General features: G+C 42.6%; 3 protein-coding genes across 3 annotated transcripts; all 3 read right to left on the bottom strand.

The window, feature by feature from the left end:
- Positions 5,241-8,218, bottom strand: LOC109232811. Its single transcript, XM_019398535.1, has 6 exons — positions 8,064-8,218; positions 7,924-8,021; positions 7,716-7,871; positions 6,799-7,550; positions 6,208-6,639; positions 5,241-5,306 (listed from the first exon to the last, which is right to left on the bottom strand). Exons 1-6 carry the CDS (start codon positions 8,216-8,218, stop codon positions 5,241-5,243), a joined length of 1,659 nt encoding a protein of 552 aa, XP_019254080.1.
- LOC109234961 (2-hydroxyisoflavanone dehydratase-like) lies at positions 12,156-13,353 on the bottom strand. The gene has a single exon (XM_019401016.1). The coding sequence runs from the start codon at positions 13,232-13,234 to the stop codon at positions 12,290-12,292; it is 945 nt and encodes a 314-aa protein (XP_019256561.1). The 5' UTR covers positions 13,235-13,353; the 3' UTR covers positions 12,156-12,289.
- Positions 15,824-17,564, bottom strand: LOC109234882 (probable carboxylesterase 12). The gene is made up of 2 exons (XM_019400945.1): positions 16,879-17,564; positions 15,824-16,409 (listed from the first exon to the last, which is right to left on the bottom strand). Exons 1-2 carry the CDS (start codon positions 17,360-17,362, stop codon positions 15,973-15,975), a joined length of 921 nt encoding a protein of 306 aa, XP_019256490.1. The 5' UTR covers positions 17,363-17,564; the 3' UTR covers positions 15,824-15,972.

The raw sequence follows: 19,116 nt of genomic DNA, 5'->3' as shown, positions 1-19,116 counted from the left end.
ATTCACGATCTCCTTGCTGGAGGTATAAATCAAATTAATATTGATGTTGAAAGTAGTAATCTTAGTATTTTTACTAACAGAAATTTCATTGAAGGTCTTGTCATCAATGAAGCATTTCAAGTAGCAGCGATGATTGAGAAGTTGCCTTCTTTGTGGAAGGACTTCAAAAACTACTTGAAACACAAACGCAAGGAGATGTCCCTTGAAGATCTCATTGTTCGGTTGAGAATCGAAGAGGACAACAAAGCTGCTGAAAAGAGAGGCCGTGGAAACTCAACAATAATGGGAGCAAATATTGTTGAAGAGAACAAAAAGAGGAAGAAGGCTTCTGGACCGAAATACAACCCAAGCAAGAAGCGGTTCAGTGGAAACTGCTACAACTGTGAAAAAATCGGACACAAATCTACGGAGTATCGTGCTCCGAAGAAGGACAAGAAGAAGGATCAAGCAAACATGGTTGAAAAAGATGCTAATGTTGATGACTTATGTGCCATGCTTTCCGAATGCAACTTGGTAGGCAATCCTAAAGAGTGGTGGATAGATTCTAGAGCCACTCGCCATGTTTGTGCTGTTAGAGAAGCTTTTGCTACTTATGCTCCTGTTGGACCCGATGAGACGATTTCTATAGGAAATGCTTCAAAAGCCAAGATTGAAGGATGTGGGAAGATATTTCTCAAAATGACTTCCGGCAAAGTGGTGACTTTGAACAACGTCCTTCATGTTCCCGATATTAGGAAGAATTTAGTCTCTACTGGACTTCTTGTTAAGAATAGTTTTAAATGTGTTTTTGTTTCCGATAAGGTTGTAATAAGTAAGAATAAAATGTTTGTAGGAAAAGGTTACCTCACTGAGGGCCTTTTTAAGCTGAATGTAATGGTTGTTGAAAATAATAATAAAATTTCAGCTTCGTCTTACTTACTTGAGTCAAATGAATTATGTCATATACGTTTGGGTCATGTCAATTATAAAACCTTACGGGAAATGATTAATTTGGAAGTATTGCCCAAGTTTGAATGTGACAAATCAAAATGTCAAGTATGTGTGGAATCAAAGTATGTTAAACATCCTTACAAGTCAATTGAAAGGAATTCAAATCCTTTAGACTTAATTCACACAGATATTTGTGACATGAAGTCAATACCATCTCGCGGTGGAAAGAAGTATTTCATAACTTTTATTGACGATAGTACTCGATATTGCTATGTTTGCTTACTTAATAGTAAATATGAAGCAATAGACGCATTCAAGCAATACAAAAATGAAGTTGAAACGCAACTTAACAAAAAAATCAAAATGATAAGAAGTGATAGGGGTGGTGAATATGAATCTCCTTTTGAACAAATATGTTTAGAATATGGAATTATTCATCAAACAACGGCCCCTTACACGCCCCAATCCAATGGGATTCCAGAAAGAAAGAATCGTTCATTAAAGGAGATGATGAACGCATTATTGATAAGTTCTGGTTTGCCACAGAACTTGTGGGGGGAAGCCGTCCTTACGGCTAGCCGAATACTAAATCGAGTACCCCATAGCAAAACACAATCCATTCCATATGAAAAATGGAAAGGAAGGAAGCCCAACTTGAATTATTTTAAAGTGTGGGGATGTTTGGCAAAAGTGCAAGTTCCTAAACCCAAAAGGGTAAAAATAGGACCAAAAACCGTTGATTGTGTTTTCATAGGATATGCGACTAATAGTTGGTTGTAAATTGAAATATGGGCTACAAAATTGAAAAATAGGGAGTCAAGTTGTTCTTATATGAAATTTTCCCGAAAAATAATACTCTATATTATTTAATATTTTTTAGTTATCTAAAGTAACAAATATTCTGAATTAAATTTGTGTTCTAAAGCGACAAATAAAAAGGACCGTACGACAAATAAAAATAGGTCACGAATGATGAATGTGCATAAGCAGCAGGAAGATACTGCCCTGGGGCTAAGGATTTAATTTAGACGATTAGTCGTGTTTGGCTCATAAAGAATAATATTAGAGTAAATGAAATGTTTACAATGTTCACTTAGTCTGCTGAAGTAAAGGAACTTCAACGAAGTAAGAGGTGATGTTTTACTTGGAAGTCTTCATTAGTTTAAAATCATTAGATCGGTACCATATGACTTATTTTTGTTTGAGCCAAAAGTAAGTTAATATTTTCTAAGCAAATCAATCAATATAGATGAAGGGGTAAATCGTAGTTGAAGATAATAAACCCTAGGATGATCTTGAATATAGAATCAGATGACAATAGTGTAAACAAGATTAATGAGAGAAAATGATAAACTCTGAAAGATGAGAAAGAGATAATGTTAGAGAGAGAGAAAAGAGAGAGATTGTATTTCCAGTAGTCCAAAAATCATCCCCTTTTACAAGGCTTGGATCCTCTTTATATAATAGAGGATCCTTGCTCGAATATTAAAAGGCAGAAAATAAAGTACATGTTATGGAGAGTGGCCGACGTGATCGTGAAGTCGTCCCTCTTGTTGCTCATAGGTCGCCCTTCTAGTCGGACTTACGCACACCCGATCGGTCGTGCTGGCATGAAGAACGTGGTTGGTCAAATTCGACCCCATACAGTTAGTCCTTCCACCCGCCGGGGTCGCAGCGAATGCGTCCTTGATGGGCGGAATCGATACCTCCGTTCCGGGAGAGTTTGACTTTGTCAATGCCTTGTGACGTGACAAGCAGGGGACATTAATCATGATTGTCAGATCGTTGAAGCGAAACGCCTTTCCTCGTGTGACGTCAGCGTTCATATGCGTCATCATTGCGCGTATTCTCGAGGCAAGGGGATCAGAATCTTTTGGCGCCTGGTTTCCCGTGCCGATTCGACGTCTGCTTCTTCGATTCTGGCGCCAACCACCCCTATAAATAGGAGAAGGGTTTAACTTGATTCAAACTTTGGTCATTCGCAAGAGAATTCCAGACCTGCAATACATATTTTCCTATTCCGGTGTGTTTCCCTTTGATCGAAACCCTTTCTCTTTTTATTCTTTTGTTGGGTTGCGCTTAACTCTTTCCTTCACTGAAAACCATGCATAAACCTTGCCGATCTGACGAGAGGGTCCCGACGGCTGCCCCTGCGAATGTGCCGCCATCTTCTGATGGTGGAGAAGTGGGGGAAGAAGACGTCAGTCCTCTCACTGTGGAGGCATTATTGCCAAAGCATATATTATCTTGGAGTGATTTTAGTAAAGATTCCCCCATACCGACTCCAGAGTTTTCGGAGTCGTTACAGAACCACTTGGATGATCTTCGCACGAAGTACGGCATACCTGCCTATGTAGAGATGGTTCCGGCAGGGAGGGATCATGTGGACGTTCATCGGCCAGGATATTGTGCCTTTTATGAATACTCCTTCTCGATCGGTTACAGCCTCCCTCTTTTCCCATTTGCGGAGGAGTTTTGTCGGTTATATAATGTGTGTCCGGCTCAACTTACGCCGTATACTCTGAAGGTGCTTCGGTTGCTGAGTAAGTACACGGAGTTGGCCGGATGCGAGGTCACGGTCCATCACCTCCTATAGTTATTCAATGCCTGCTATCTAAGGGGGACCATGGTGCATCTGAGAGGCCGTGGTACGAAAGGGTTGGTGGTCAAAACCGACGACCGAGCGAGTCGTGGGTTCTGGCGCAAATATTTTTTTATTAGGACTGAGCACATGGTCTCTAATCCTGCCGGGTTCCCAGAGAGGTGGAACTCGAAACGTAAGTATTTATAGTTTGTCAGCTTCTGTGTTACTCGTGACTGTTGCCATTCTGACCTTTATATTGCAGCTATGGCTCACCCGCCCCGGCTCGTTGCCAACCTTAGGGGATGGGTTAAGGGCTTGCTTCCTTACGCGGAAGAGACCCGCACTTGGCCTGCCTTCCTGCAGCGTTACGGCCCCAAAGTCTCTTCAGGTAGATTTTCGATTTTTGCTTTGTAAATTCTGCAACTTTGCTTACTTATTTTTATGGCGACAGGTCGAGGCGCTTCTAGGAAGAGGGCGCCGATTCCCGCTCTACATCGATTTGACGTTGCCTCGGCCGCTCACGATATACTGGTTGAGTCTGTCCGAGAGGATCCTTCTCCAGCTCCTTTACAGGGGGCCACGTCTACGACCATGGTTATGTGGGAGTCGGCATCGCTGGTGCCGACTTTGCAACCTGTGGACGGACCCTCTGATGGCGGGGAATCGTCAGACAGAAAACGGAGAAGGCTTGAGAAGGGTAAGGGGGTGGCCACCGAGGCCGAGGGAAGTGATGTGCCCCAGCCGACGCGCAGACCATTCATGGCCGACGCTATTCGGTCTGGGAGGTCGGCTCGTCAGAGGGGTGCTACTCCCGGTGCTAGTTTCGCACCTGCCATTGAGGGGGGATCGTCAACCAATGTCGATGGACCAGGCGAGGAAACGGAGAGATCGGACTCCGACATCGCTCAGGAGGATGTCGACGAGTTTGTGGGCGGCCTCACCCACGTGGAGATGACGTCGGATGGGTCTGACCGCCGTATTACGATTCCGGCGGCTTATAACTTGTTGTTAAACAGCGTACAGGCTGCTGCGGCCCTTACCTTGCTGTGTGCCGCCTCCGAGAGCGAGACGCTCAGTACCGTGGAGGATGCAGAGCTGTCACGGAAGATTTCTGGCATGGCTTTGTAGGTAATTCCTTATTCCCTTTTGTCCTTCCGCGTGTTGTAAGACTGATTCGAGGCGTGCTCACTTCTGTTTTTCTTTTTAGACCCTTGTTTTGGAGGTGGAGAGGGGGCGCCGTGAGCAGAAAAGGACGGCCCTTTACAAGAAGAAGCTGAAAAAGTATCGAAGGTATCGCTCTAAGCACAGAGCGGTGGTTGAACGGGGGCAGTCCCAGTTGGAACGTAGGGGGGCCGAGCTAGAGGAGGCGGATAGCGAGTTGATGAAGGTCGTAGCCCGCAACAGCGAGTTGGAGGAGCTTTTTAGAACGAAAGATGATGAGCTTGAGCTGAATCGTGGGGTGGCAGCGGAGAACGTCGACCTGCAGCGGAGGGTGGCGGACTTAACCGTCGAGCTTGATGCTAGGATGGCAGAGAATAATGGACTTTCCCAACCTTCCTCATCTCGTCCTTCGCCTGGTCGGGGTATGCGTCGTAACTCGCATGAGATGTGGGTTTTTGCGGAGGCCAGGCTCGATGTATTTAGGGAGCTTCATGCCGCGGGCCGGGCGACGGAGGAGGAGGTTCGGGCACGACGAGGCTCGTACTGCTCGTGAGGTTTGCGGTTATTACCCCGACTCTCCTGATGGGGAGGGGCCTGCTTCTGAAGACGTCAACCGGCTCGACTCCAGCTCCTGGTACAATGACGTTTACTTTCCCGGGGGTGACGGGCAGTCGTGAACTTGCATAGTGTATATTTTTTCGATTCTATAGCGTGTTGGAGTTTGTCCATGGGGGCGGATGTAAATATATTTTTGTTGCAATATAGATTTTCTTTTTATTGCCTCGTCCATTTGGTGTTTTCCCCTTTATTTTTCTTTTGTAATGTTTAACCTCCGTAGAGATTGTTCTTATCGTTCGTCAAAGGGTCGTGCCGTGACTGTCGTCGAAGCAGTATCCGTCGAAGTTCGAACGAGGTCGAACCGATGTCGATGGCCTTGGCCATTAAGATGTTGCTTCGACTGTCGTCGAAGCAGTATCCGTCGTAAGATGGAGATTCTCGTTCATTCATTGGAGACTTCTGTTCATTCAATGGAGATTTTTGTTCATTCAATGGAGATTTTTGTACATATAGTGGAGATTTTTGTGCATACAATGGAGAATACTGTGCCTATATTGGAGAGTAACGTGCCTATAATGGAGAGTAACTAGTGTAGTCCCTTCACTATATTGGCCCATGGCTCGTGTCGATTGGCCGATATGGTGAATCTGCGCTCCTGTTCCACCGGGTATCCCCTTTGCCGCCTCGTTAAAAACCTCCCCGAGAAAACCCAATTGGGACAAAACTCGGGTCAGGGAAAAACAGTACGACTCAGGAGATGCCTTTCAGAAGTGGAAGTATTTGAGGTGGGCGACGTTCCAATTGTTTTGGAGCGGTTTTCCTTCCATCGTTTCTAGTTGGAATGCCCCTTTGTTCGTCGCTGCAATGATTTTGTATGGTCCGTCCCAATTGGTTCCCAATTTCCCTTCGTTCGGATCTCTTGATGCTAGTGTTTTGGCTTTGAGGACATAGTCGCCAACTTTGAGTGATCTTACTTTGGCTTTCATGTTGTAATATCTTTCCGCTTGCTGTTTCTGAGCTGTCATCCTTATATGAGCCATGTCTCTTCGTTTTTCGAATTCGTCTAGATCTTGTAACCTGCTTTCATCGTTATCCGCTCCACTGGTATGGGAATATCTCAGGCTTGGCTCTCCGATCTCGATGGGTGTGACTGCATCGGTCCCATAGACCAGTGAATATGGTGTTTCTCCCGTGCTGGATTTGGGCGTAGTCCGGTAGGCCCATAATACTTCAGGTAATAATTCGGGCCATGACCCTTTAGCGTCTTCGAGCTTCTTTTTCAATATGTTCAATATTGTTTTGTTGGAAGACTCGGCTTGGTCGTTGGCGGCGGGATGATACGGGGTGGAGAGTATCCGTTTGATGTGCCATTTCCCGAAGAATTCTGTTGTTTTTCTACCGATGAACTGGGGTCCATTGTCACAGCTGATTTCTTTAGGGATGCCGAAGCGGCATATGATATTTTTCCATATAAAGGCGATGACCTCTTGCTCGCGTATTTGTGCGTACGCACCTGCTTCCACCCATTTAGAAAAATAGTCAGTCAAAACTAGAAGAAAGCGTACCTTTCCTCGTCCTGTCGGTAGAGGGCCGATTATGTCCATTCCCCACTTTATGAAGGGCCATGGCGAGGTGACTGAATGGAGGAGTTCCCCTGCCTGGTGTATCATGGGGGCGTACTTTTGGCACTGCTCGCATCTTCGAACATAATCTGCTGCCTCTTTCTTCATGGTAGGCCAGTAATAGCCGGCGCGGATGAGGCATCGAACAAGGGCGCGGTTCCCTGTGTGGGCGCCACAATGGCCTTCGTGCACTTCCTCTAATACTTGCCTCGTTTGATGCGGCCCGAGGCACTTGGCAAGGGGACCTCCGAATGTTCTTTTGTAGAGATCGTGATTGATCAGGCTGTATCGGGCAGCCTGTACCCGGAGTTTCTTGCCTTCTTTTTTGTCGCGTGGGAGCGTTCCGTCCTGCAGGTAGGATACAAACTGGTTGCGCCAGTCCCAAGTCAAGTTTAAAGAGAATACCTCGACATGGTCGACGGCCGAATGGAGGAGAGTCACCACATTTTCTTTGTTGATATTCTTGGTGGCTGCGGCTAGTTTAGCTAGGCTATCTGCCTCAACGTTTTGTGCCCTGGGGATTTGTTCGAAGCGACATTCGTCGAACTCATGCATCAGCTTGCGGATCTCTGACTGATATTTTTGTAGCCGTTGTTCTTTGATTTGGTAAGTCCCGGTGACTTGATTTACGACAAGTTGAGAGTCGCAGTGGAGGATGAGTCGACGGGCCCCGTATTTGATGGCTAATTTCATGCCTGCAATCACAACCTCATATTCGACCTCGTTTTTAGTCATCTCGGGGCATCGTATGGACTGGCGAATTACTTCGCCCGTGGGGACCTCGAGGACGAGTCCCAGTCCCGATCCCGATCCCGAGGCATTTGCAGCGCCGTCAGTGTAGAGGGTCCAAAGGTCAGTACGAGCAGAGGCGCGGAGGGCCTCTTGTTCCACCTCTAGCAGTATCCCTGCACTGAAATCGGCGACAAAGTCGGCAAGTACCTGTGACTTGATGGCGGTTCTTGGGTGGTAGGTTATGTCATGCTCGCTGAGCTCTATGGCCCATTTGGTGAGCCTACCTGAGAGCTCAGGTTTGTGTAGCATGCCTCTTAGGGGGAAGGTTGATATTACCTTTATGGGATGGCATTGAAAATAAGGTCTGAGCTTTCGCGAAGCCACGACCAGTGCCAGAGCCAGTTTTTCGAGGTGGGGGTACCTCGTTTCGGCATCTACTAATGTTTTGCTGATATAATAAATAGGGGATTGCGTACCTTTGTTTTCGCGGACCAAGACGGAGCTGACAGCGACTTCGGATACCGCCAGATACACAAGTAGGCACTCGCCGGGGTCTGCTTTGACGAGCAGTGGTGGCGAAGATAGATATGCTTTCAATTTCTTCAGTGCCTCGATGCATTCTTCGTTCCATTGTAGTCCATGATCTTTCTTAAGCACACTGAAGAATTTATGGCATCTGTCCGAGGATCGCGAGATAAACCTCGATAAGGCGGCTATTCGCCCCGTTAGTTTCTACACCTGTTTCTTGTTGTGCAGAACCTCGGGTATTGTGTCTATAGCCTTAATCTGGTCTGGGTTGACTTTGATGCGTCGTTGCGATATTAGAAAGCCTAGAAATTTCCCCGAGGCTACGCCGAAGGCGCATTTTTCTGGGTTCAACTTCATCCCATACTGCCTCAGTATCTCGAAGGCCTGCTTTAAATGGTCGATATGGTTCCTTCTTAACCGACTTCACTAGCATGTCGTCGATATAGACCTCCATTGTCTTACCGAGTTGTTCCTTGAACATCTTGGTGACCAACCTTTGGTACGTTGCACCCGTGTTTTTCAGTCCGAAGGGCATCACCTTGTAGCAGTACGTCCCTTGATGGGTGATAAAAGTTGTCTTTTCTTGGTCTTCTTCGGTCATTAAGATTTGGTTATAGCCAAAGTAGGCATCCAAGAAACTTAGCAGCTCGTGCCCCGCTGTTGCATCGATCAGCTGGTCGATATGGGGCAACGGGAAGGAGTCTTTTGGGAATGCCTTGTTTAGGTCGGTGAAGTATACGCACATTCTCCATTTCCCATTTTTCTTTTTAACCATGACCACATTGGCGACCCATTGGGGGTACTTTGATTCCCTAATGGAACCGTTGGCTAGTAGTTTATCTACCTCTTCACTGACCGCATCGTTGATTGCGGCGTTGAATTTCCTTCTTACCTGCCTTACGGGCGGATAAAGTGGGTCGACGTTCAGCTTGTGAGTGGTGATGTCTTTCGGGATCCCCGGCATATCTGAATGAGAGAAGGCAAATAAATCTGCATGGTTAGTTAAGAATTTGTGGTACTTACCTGGGTCGGAGAGGTTGTGTCCGATGTAGGCTTTCTTTGAACTGTCGGTACCGTCCAGTTGGACAGGATCGAGGTTCTCGACTGTCGCCTTGCAGGCTTTTACGACATCTGGGTCCCTAATAACCTCTGTCGTCAGGTTGATTTTGGTTCCCGACATGGCTAATTGCTATGCTTCCGCGCTTGCTCCCTTCAGCTATTTGGTATGTGTGCATTCTTGGGCAATTCGGTAACATTCCTGGGAGGTACGTGGCTCACCTCGAATGCTGAATATTCCCCATAGGGTGGGAAATTTGATTACTTGATAGAGGCTCGAGGGGATGGCCCGCATGGCGTGTATCCATGGTCTTCCCATGATGACGTTGTAGGCCGTTTCCTGGTTCATGATGTGGAACGTGGTTTCCAGCGTGACTCCCCCCGCCAGGACTGGCAGTGATATCTCTCCGGAGGTTCGCTCTACTGCATTGTTAAAACTCGTTAGTGTTATGCAACGCGGTATTATCTTATCTTCGAGCCTCATTTGCATGAGGACTCTTGGGTGGATAATACACGCGCACTTCCGTCGTCTACCATGATTCTTTTCACATCGGTATCAGCAATGCGTAAAGTTATAACTAGAGCATCATAATGAGGGAAAGACAAACCGTCGGCATCGGACTTATCGAAGGTGATACCATCTTCGAAGTCATCATACCGTTCGTGAGCGATCGTGCGTTTCAACTTGTGTGTGGTGGTGAACTTTACATGGTTGATTGCCGAGTCGTCGCCGCCGCCGACGATCATCTGTATGGTGCGCGCTGGAGAAGGTGGTTTTGGTGGTCCTTGGGATTGGTCGCGTCCTCTGGCGAAATTAGTCCGTCCTTTGTCACTGAGTAGCTCCTTCAGGTATCCCTGGTTCAGCATTCTGACCACCTCCTGCCGTAGACCTATGCAATCTTCGGTTTTGTGTCCTCTTTCCTGGTGGAATTCGCATAGGACGTTCAACCTTCTTGCACTAGGGTCTGATTTCATTTTTTGTGGCCACTGCACCTTCGTGCCCAGCTTTTCCAGTACGTACACTATTTCTGAAGGGGAGACACAAAAGTTATGAGTGGATAATAATGGGGGCATACCTCTTTCATTTCGAAGCGGGGGCAGCATGTTGCTGCATGGCATCTGGATCTCTTGGAGGAGGCGGGTTAGGAGTTCTGACGTAGGGCTGGTGCCTTTCTCTGTTGAAGCGTGGGAGTGGTTCCCGTCGCCCGTCGTTGCGTCGGTCCCTCCTTACTTTTGATTGTACGGACGTTAGTCGTTGGGTTGGGCCGTTAAGGTCGTCTTCATCCGCTCTGACTTCGGCGCAATAGGCATTGTGAATCTCTTCCCACGTGGTGGGGGGATACTTCATGAGCCGATTGAGCAGCTTTTTGGTTGCTTTGGATCCGTCTCTGTTCAGCCCGTTTTGGAAAGCTGCCACCGCCATTCCTTCTGATAAGTTCCCATTCTTACCCTGTTGAATCGCGCCAGGAAGTCCCTAAGTCCTTCGCCCGTTGTTTGCCTGATGGCGAAGATATCGTTGACCCTAGCTTCGGCTTTCTTTGCTCCTGCGTGGGTGGTGGCAAACTTGTCCGCCATCTCTCCGAACGTCGATATCGATCTGGCCGGTAACTGAGAGTACCATGTGAGTGCTCCTCCCGTCAAAGTCTCCCCAAACTTTTTCAGCAACACAGATGGCACCTGTTCTTTCGATAGGTCATTGCTTTTACGGCAGTCACGTAATGAATCAGGTGATCTTCTGGATCCGTGGTCCCGTCGTATATTTTCAAGTATGGTGGCATCTTGAAGGTTTTAGGGATTGGGTGAGGAGTAGCTTCCTCATTATATGGTTGCTCGACGAATCTTCCTATATCGCGTTTCGGCAGTAGCTTAGGGGCGCCAGGTATCTTGTCTACCCTCTCCTGGTGCTCCTTCATTTGATCACAAAGTGCTTTGTTCTCGTTCTCCATCTCCTCCATTTTCTTATGGATGGCTGTGAGTGCATCGTTGCTTGTATCGGAATCAGTGTGGGCATTACCTGTTCGTGCGACGCTGGGCTCTCCGATGGTGGCGGCGATTTCTGCCATCGATGGATCTTTGACATTTCCCTGAGGTGGTTTCTCGAGCATGCTACTTAGAGTGTTCGTCAACCATTCCTCTAGTAGCTTTTTGACTACTGGGGGTGTTTCCTTTGCTGCAGATGTAGAAGTCCCTCTTTCATGCAAAATCGTTAGATCTTCGAGTGAGGGGGGTGAGATCTCCCCCTCCGGTATGTTACTTGGTGTTATATTCGCGGTATTTTCTCTACCGGCTTCGTTGAGTGGGCCTATGAGGTTGGTTGAGACGTCTGCTATCATCTTCAACCTTGACTCTTTGTCTGCCATTCGTTAGTTTCTATGAGATCTGAAGAACAGCAATGGTTGTTTATGATATCCTAGATGTGAACTATGATTTCGACTACCGAAATCCCCACAGACGGCGCCAAATTGTTTGACCCAAAAGTAAGTTAATACTTTCTAAGCAAATCAATCAATATAGATGAAGGGGTGAATTGTAGTTGAAGATAATAAACCCTAGGATGATCTTGAATATAGAATCAGATGACACTAGTGTAAACAAGGTTAATGAGAGAAAATGATAAACTCTCAAAGATGAGAAAGAGATAATGTTAGAGAGAGAAAAGAGAGAGATTGTATTTCCAGTAGTCCCAAAATCCTCCCCTTTTACAAGGCTTGGATCCTCTTTATATAATAGAGGATCCTTGCTCGAATATTAAAAGGCAGAAAATAGAGTACATGTTATGGAGTGGCCGACGTGATCGTGAAGTCGTCCCTCTTGTTGCTCATAGGTTGCCCTTCTAGCCGGACTTACGCACACTCGGTCGGTCGTGCTGGCATGAAGAACGTGGTTGGTCAAATTCGACCCCATACAATTTTGGCTCTCATTAATCACGACGATTAAGATTTAATTGACAAAAATGAAAGTGATTAAAATCAACTTCAGCAAGATTAAACAGACAAGGAAAGTAAAAGAGAAGCAATTAGCTCAAATTGAATTTAACAGGTGAAAAGTGTGAAAACATAAATATTTCCCAGTAGACATGAGCAACAACTAAAAATGAAAAAAGCATCGTCTTGAGGCATTAGGCCTTGGACTGATTAAGGAAAGAGACCAACTTTTTCAGCACGACCATAGCATTTTCACTCGTAGGAGCAAACAAATGAAACACATGTTCTTCATCCTTAATCTCCACAACCTCTACTGTCCCTTGCCACCCACTCTTCTCTAGTAACTCCTTATAGTACAATCCCCTGTATTTCAACGGATCTTTTCCAGCAACATAAACAAGTACTTTATCACACCCTAAGCTAGACAATTTCGGATCCTTTTCCGGGTTCATCAACGGGTCATCTAATCCGGAGCTATTTGGATGCGCAAAAGCCCAGAGCTTCTCAATGTAATTTTTGCAATCCAAGTTTTCAGCCTCGCCGTCAATTAAATCAATCCCCCAGAAATACGGACAGGCTAAAAAAATCCCATCAAGTTTGACGCCATCCAACTTTTCCAACCCGACCCGAATTGCTATATTATGAGCAATATTAGCTCCAGCGCTATCTCCACCAAAATAAACGTGATTAAAATCAGCGTGGTCTTTTAGCCATGGCTCATGACCTTCACCTTTAGTATGTGAAGCGACCCATTTGAGAGCTACCCAGGAATCTTCATAAGCTATGGGTAATGGGTATTCAGGAGCTAACCTGTAGTTAACAGAAACGATTATAACATTGGCTTTAGTTGCTACCAAATTAAGATGCTTGTGGTATGAAGGTGAAGAAGCAGATTCAATCACAAAGCCGCCGCCATGAAAGTAGACGAAAAGGGGAATTTTTTGAACCGGGTCGAGATTTTTGGGCAGGTAAAGTCTTGCTGATAGGTTAATTTTTGGATCAATTTGGACATCTTTGATTTGGACTCCGGTTTCAGGATCCAATTCAGCTGGGACAACGCCTTCGCCCATCAACCTCTCGATTCGGCCATCTTTGTAAACTCTGATCAATGGGAAAAGGTCATGTACTATTTCCGCCATTGCTGAAAGCTAAGTTGCAGGGGAAGGTTTGGTATACTATGCTCAAGTGCTGTGGCAGGTACTTTTAAAAGCAAATATTTGGTACTCTTTGGTTGTTTGCCTAAACGTTTGTTCCAATTAGAAGACTCAAATTGTTTGTTTAGTTCTTTTTTTAAAAAAAATCTAAATATATTTAGAAAACGTAGTACTATAAATAATAGATTTTTTTTGTGAAATACTCCTTCAGTTCACTTTTACTTGTCCACTATTCTAAAAAGGGAAATTACCAGCTATGTCCATTTATAAGTAGCTCATTACAAAAATTGGCCAATTAATAAAATATTACTAATATTAGCCAAATTAGCCAATTAGCTATTTTTAGTAAAAAATATCAAATTTTTGCTTTGTTTTGAGTGGGTGTTATTAGAATAGATTGGGCACAACTTAAGGAGCTTGAATCTCAGTTTTGGGATGATTTGGTGAAGTTTTGAGGTGGTTTGAATTGAAAATTCGAAGTAAAAGCTGAACATGAAAAAAAATGATATGTGTATCACACTGTGTATCATTTGTGTATCACATATGTATCATATTTGTATCAATTGTGTATCATATGTATATCCATGTATACCTGTGTGTGTGATACATGCGTGATACATGTGTCGCAGAAGACTTTTTTGAACACGATTTAATTACGAATTTTGATACAAAACCAGTCCAAATCACCTCCAATCTTCCTCAAATTTTGTATATTGACTTATCTATATATTTTCAATGAATTTCAACTATACCCATTGAAAAAATTCCTTTTTTATTTAGATTTTTGGAATATTGTATAGATTTTTGTATTTCATCACCTTATTTGCTACCCCGTCCATGAAATTTCCTTTCCGTCTTGTATCTAATGTTGCTAATCATGCTTAAAGATATGGAAGGTGATTTTTGCATGTGATTCTTTGAGAGAAAGAACCCTATTATTTGGTTTTTCAATTTTTGTTGGCTAGTTTTGGTAAGTCTATGACTAATGGCTAGAGGTTGGTAAGTTGAAATTTATTTGGGACATTTGTGTAAGTTTTCCAATAATAGATTCTCACTTTTACTTGTCCACTTCCGCATATCAAGAGAAAAATAATTTATTTTTCTGTTTTGCCCTTAGCATTAATTATTTATTTCAAATTATTTTCTAAATCCATTAAAACAATACATCAATTAATATGGGTATTATGGTAAATTATATATTGTATTTATTATTTTTTAAGCAGTGTGCAAAATCAATAATGGACAAGTAAAATTAAACGGAGGGAGTATAAGAAAAATTGTAGTGAAACAACACTAAACAGTTTCTAGAGGACAGAGACCTTTTTCGTCCTCACTTATTTTCTTCTTTTTCAGACGTCTATTTTTTTCTTTTTTCCTAAGATTTGGACCGCTGAAAATAAGTCAATATGATTGCATTAAAAAATAAATTGTACCACCATATATACAAAAAAAAACAATTCAAGTGAGCGTAGCCCATACGTCATTGTCACTCTAGTGCTTAAATCTTCGCAGAATTTCATGCGTGAGGGACTGAGGGTGCTCATGTGTTGACAAAATGCCAAGGATTATTATGGAAGAATAATTACCTAATTGTTAGAACTTGTTAATATCCTAATGATGTGGTCCTAATAAGGCCAACTGTTTGTGGCTTACGTATTTATTGAAAATGACTAGAAAAATCAACAACCATGACTTTATATTGGCCTTTGGATTTTTACGGTAGGTTTGCCCGATTAATTTTTGACAAACAAAACTAGTTATGTGGATATTAATTTTAACTTAAGAAGTTTTGTCCTGTTTCCAAGATAAGTTTTTTAGCAATGTATCTCACCTTTGTTCTAAATCATACTTTATAGTAATATTTTTAGAAAATATTTGTCTTGGAAAATTATCCGGCTATTATATGATTTCCTCCTTCACCTAGTGAGGAAAATTGGAGGATGAATTTAATTCCTAATTTTATTGTACACTTAATGGCGAGTACCCAAGAAGGGCGCACCGATAGTTTGTTTGACCAAGCTTCTTCAAAATTAGAAGTACTTTTTTTGTTTATACAAGTATTTCAAGAGTATAAATTAATTTGTTACAATTTATCCCTTTGAAGTTGGCATCTCATATCACCTTAAGTCCACTGCGTTCAAATTAGTTGAAAAACGTTCAAATGCAAGAGGCGGATCCAAAATTTGAACTTTATGGGTTCAATTTTTAAGATAGTATTGAACCCATTAAATTTTTTAAGTTATGGATTCATATCCACTATTTATTACGATTTCAGTGAGGGTTTACACATAAATTTATGCTTCGCGTCGAAAGTTATGCAATTACTTAAGAGTTCCCCGTGGAATACTCCTTTCCCAGATTACCAAATGACTATTTTCCTTATATTTTGTACTTAAATGAAAACGAAAAATATAAAAACTGCGTGAGCTATTCCGTGACCAAAGTTTGCAGTAGCAAGGCACATTGCGCAGTTACTGTAAAAGTACTGCTACAACTTTCAACAACAACAATAGCTGTCTCAGTCCCAAACAACATTATGCAATTAGCCAATTTATCTACTTATATGTGCTCATATACCGAAATCGTTATCTGACGTTAATTAAATTGGTAGGATAAGATCACTTCAAATTCATGGCTGAGACATTGACTTATTTGATTAAAAATGAAAAAGAGAAACAACTGAACTAGTACAGAAATTTTACACAAACAACAATTCAGCTTGATTATTGTTGAAAGAAATCAGCCAGCCATTTCATCAAGGCCTTAGCTTTGTCACAAGTTGGTGTAACCAAATGAAAAACATGTTCTTCTCCTTCTGTCTCTTTAATCTCCACTTCACCTTTCCATCCACATTTCTTCAGCGCTTCATAGTATGTCCAGCCTCTATCCCTTAAAAAATCCTTACCCCCAGTGCATATCAAAATCTTGGAACAAATAAGCTTTGACAACAAACTTGGATGAGCTGCTGGATTGAATCTTGGGTCATCTGTATTCGGATTTTCAGGGCAACAATACGACCAAATTCTATCTGGCTCATTGTTACCAAAATAAGGGTGAACCAGTGCCATTCCAACAAGCTTCAAGCCATCGCCTAGTTTTTCCTCATCCACACTTGCTCGCATCATCATGTTATGAGCAATATTGGCTCCTGCGCTGTCACCTGCCAAAAGAGGTGGCAAAATCACTACACTTTTTGGTAACTAATTCAACCTGCTCATGTTTAAATCGGATTGAGTTATGACCCGTTATTAGCTTGATTCAACAGGTTGAATTCGAAATAACTTTTAATATTATTGAGTCAAACTAGTGTGACCCCCTAATCGATCAATATGCAACCAAAAAACCCGAATATACAAATTCAAATACGAAGATGCAAATTCTGTAAACATGGAAAGAATTTAACCTAATAATTGATCATTAAAAAATATAGTATTACATTTCATATTTTTTTTAGTGGTAAAAAGAGATGAGAAATCGGGTCAAGTTGAGTGAGTGGAGTTATGCACCGTTAGTTCATCGTGACCCAATCCATTCTTATTCGTGCAAACTTTTGACAGTCTTGATCACGATTCATTTATTGATTTGACCCGTTTTCATCAACTTAAATTCGATCCAACCGGCCCATTTACCTGCCAAGAAAACTCGGGAGAAGTCGGCATGGCTTTTCAGCCATGGTTCAGTTCCTTGTTCACCATTTGCGTGCTGAGCAACCCATTTCATGACAGCCCAAGAATCATCATAACACGAAGGAATTTTGTGTTCTGGGGCTAATCGATACTCGACAGATATAGCAAATACCTTGGTTTCTGCAGCTACAGAGTGAAGGTAACTATCATAGTAGGTAGAAAAAGCTGATTCGATTGCAAACCCGCCCCCGTGGAAGTACACAAGGAGTGGAAATTTATGGTCGTTTTGGGTGATTTTAGGAAGGTAAAGCCGTACTGTTACGTTGTTTTCTGGTACGATGACAACATCTTTGGATCGGACACCTGTGATTGGATTGTCGGAAGGAGGGACAAAGTCATGTTTTCGGTACTTTTCGACACGGCCATCTTTGTAGACCTGAAAAAGCATTGTCTCATAAACAATTTCGGATGATGGAGTAGAATCCATTCTTTGATTGAAGTTGCAGTAAAGAATTAGGCGATGGAGTAATGAGCAGTGAAGCTGGGATTTAAAGGGAGAAAGAATGGACGGTGATAGTGATAAGGTGTGTTTGTCGTGTTTATAGCTAAAGCAGTTTGTGGGAGTGGATAATATTGGCGTGGCCTACCTACACATTGTAGCCTCCGCAAAATCTTCAGAACCCCAAAAGGCCATGGCTTTTCTAAAACTAATAATGCTAAGGATCAACTGCCATGTGTAGATTACCTAACAGGCTAACTAAGGGTGTCAAACGGGTGGGTCGAATCGAATATGGGCGGATCAAAAACGAGTAACGTAAAAATGGATAAATTATCTGACCCGACCCATACTTAATACAGATAGAAAATGAGTTAACCGAGGGATAATATGGTTATCCATATTATCCATAGATCTTTGAATATGATCACTTTTGAGAGAATTTCCGGTCTTCTATATAGCAAAACACGTGGAATAAAAAATAAAAGCTAGACCTATAATTGATTGGCATAACAAGAACCAATTAGGATATGAACCTAATTACCTCTATGAACTCAATCAATTGTAACCCTAAACTATGAAAATAAGAGCTAGACCTACAATTAATTGAAAGAACAAGAACCAAGTAGGAGATTAAGCCTAATTAAATTCAATCAATTGTAACCCTAAGCTATGAAAATCCTCAAGAGATTGACAATTCTTGAAAATCCGGATAAAATACTTAAGCAATTAAGCACTCACTACTAATTGCTCACCAACTAAGACTAATATAGCACTAATGAAAGCATAAATAAAGCAATAAAGAAATTAAAGGCATAAACATAAATGATTAATTAAAAGATAAGGATAGAGTGTGAGTAAGTGAATAATATGATTCTTATTCATATTTGACCCGTTTTTAAAAAATTCATTATCCAATCTATTTTGTTTTTTTTAGATAATATAAATGGATAACTGTTTTTTTTTATCCATTTTGCCACCATGCTAACACACAGGTTCAGCGATTGCAAAATGGCCTAACAAATGGCCTAACGCCCCCCCTAAATTTGTACCGGTTTATCAAGCCCATTATTAAACTTACGAGACCATGCAATTGGCTTTTCTAGAGACTAGACTAGCGCAATGCTAATTGCTAAGTGCTAACGATCTACTGCCGTGTGTAGATTACCCATCAATCACGTACGGTGCTTACTGCTTTTATTTATTTTAATTGATTAATGAATTAGACCTAACTCATGTAGCGTCGCGATGTTACAGGCATATTATGGATTATTTATATAAGTATTGAGTTGGCATAAAATTTTAGAAGATCGAACACATAGGATAAGAAGACACTTAAAGTTGGCACAAATTTTCGTTTTGAAACCTGAACTTAGGGGTGTTAATTAAGCATTTACACTACTCAAAATTTGTTTCAGTAAGTCACTTCTTGCTGAGTTGGCACATAGAGTGAGTTTCGCCCAATATAGACCCGTGAAGAGCCCAAAAAAGTAGATTTTTTTCCTTCCTATTTATTTCCTTCTCCCCCTTCTCCTCCTCCTCCTCCTTCTTTTTTTTTCTCGCCGCCACCATTTCCACCATTGCCTCCTCCACTTTCACCGTTGTTGTGCCTCCACCATTAATTTAGCTCGAAAGTTTGAACCAATAATTGTCTCTGTTGATTGAAACTAAATGAGACTGTGTTCTTCATTTAAAATCGAAACACCATTAAAGGAGTTTTTAGAAAGCTTGAAGGTTTAAAATGG

The sequence above is a fragment of the Nicotiana attenuata genome, chromosome 1 (assembly GCF_001879085.1).
Source record: "Nicotiana attenuata strain UT chromosome 1, NIATTr2, whole genome shotgun sequence".
NCBI lineage: Eukaryota > Viridiplantae > Streptophyta > Magnoliopsida > Solanales > Solanaceae > Nicotiana > Nicotiana attenuata.
Note: the sequence above shows the minus strand (reverse complement) of the source record. Positions and strands in the feature narration are given on the sequence as shown.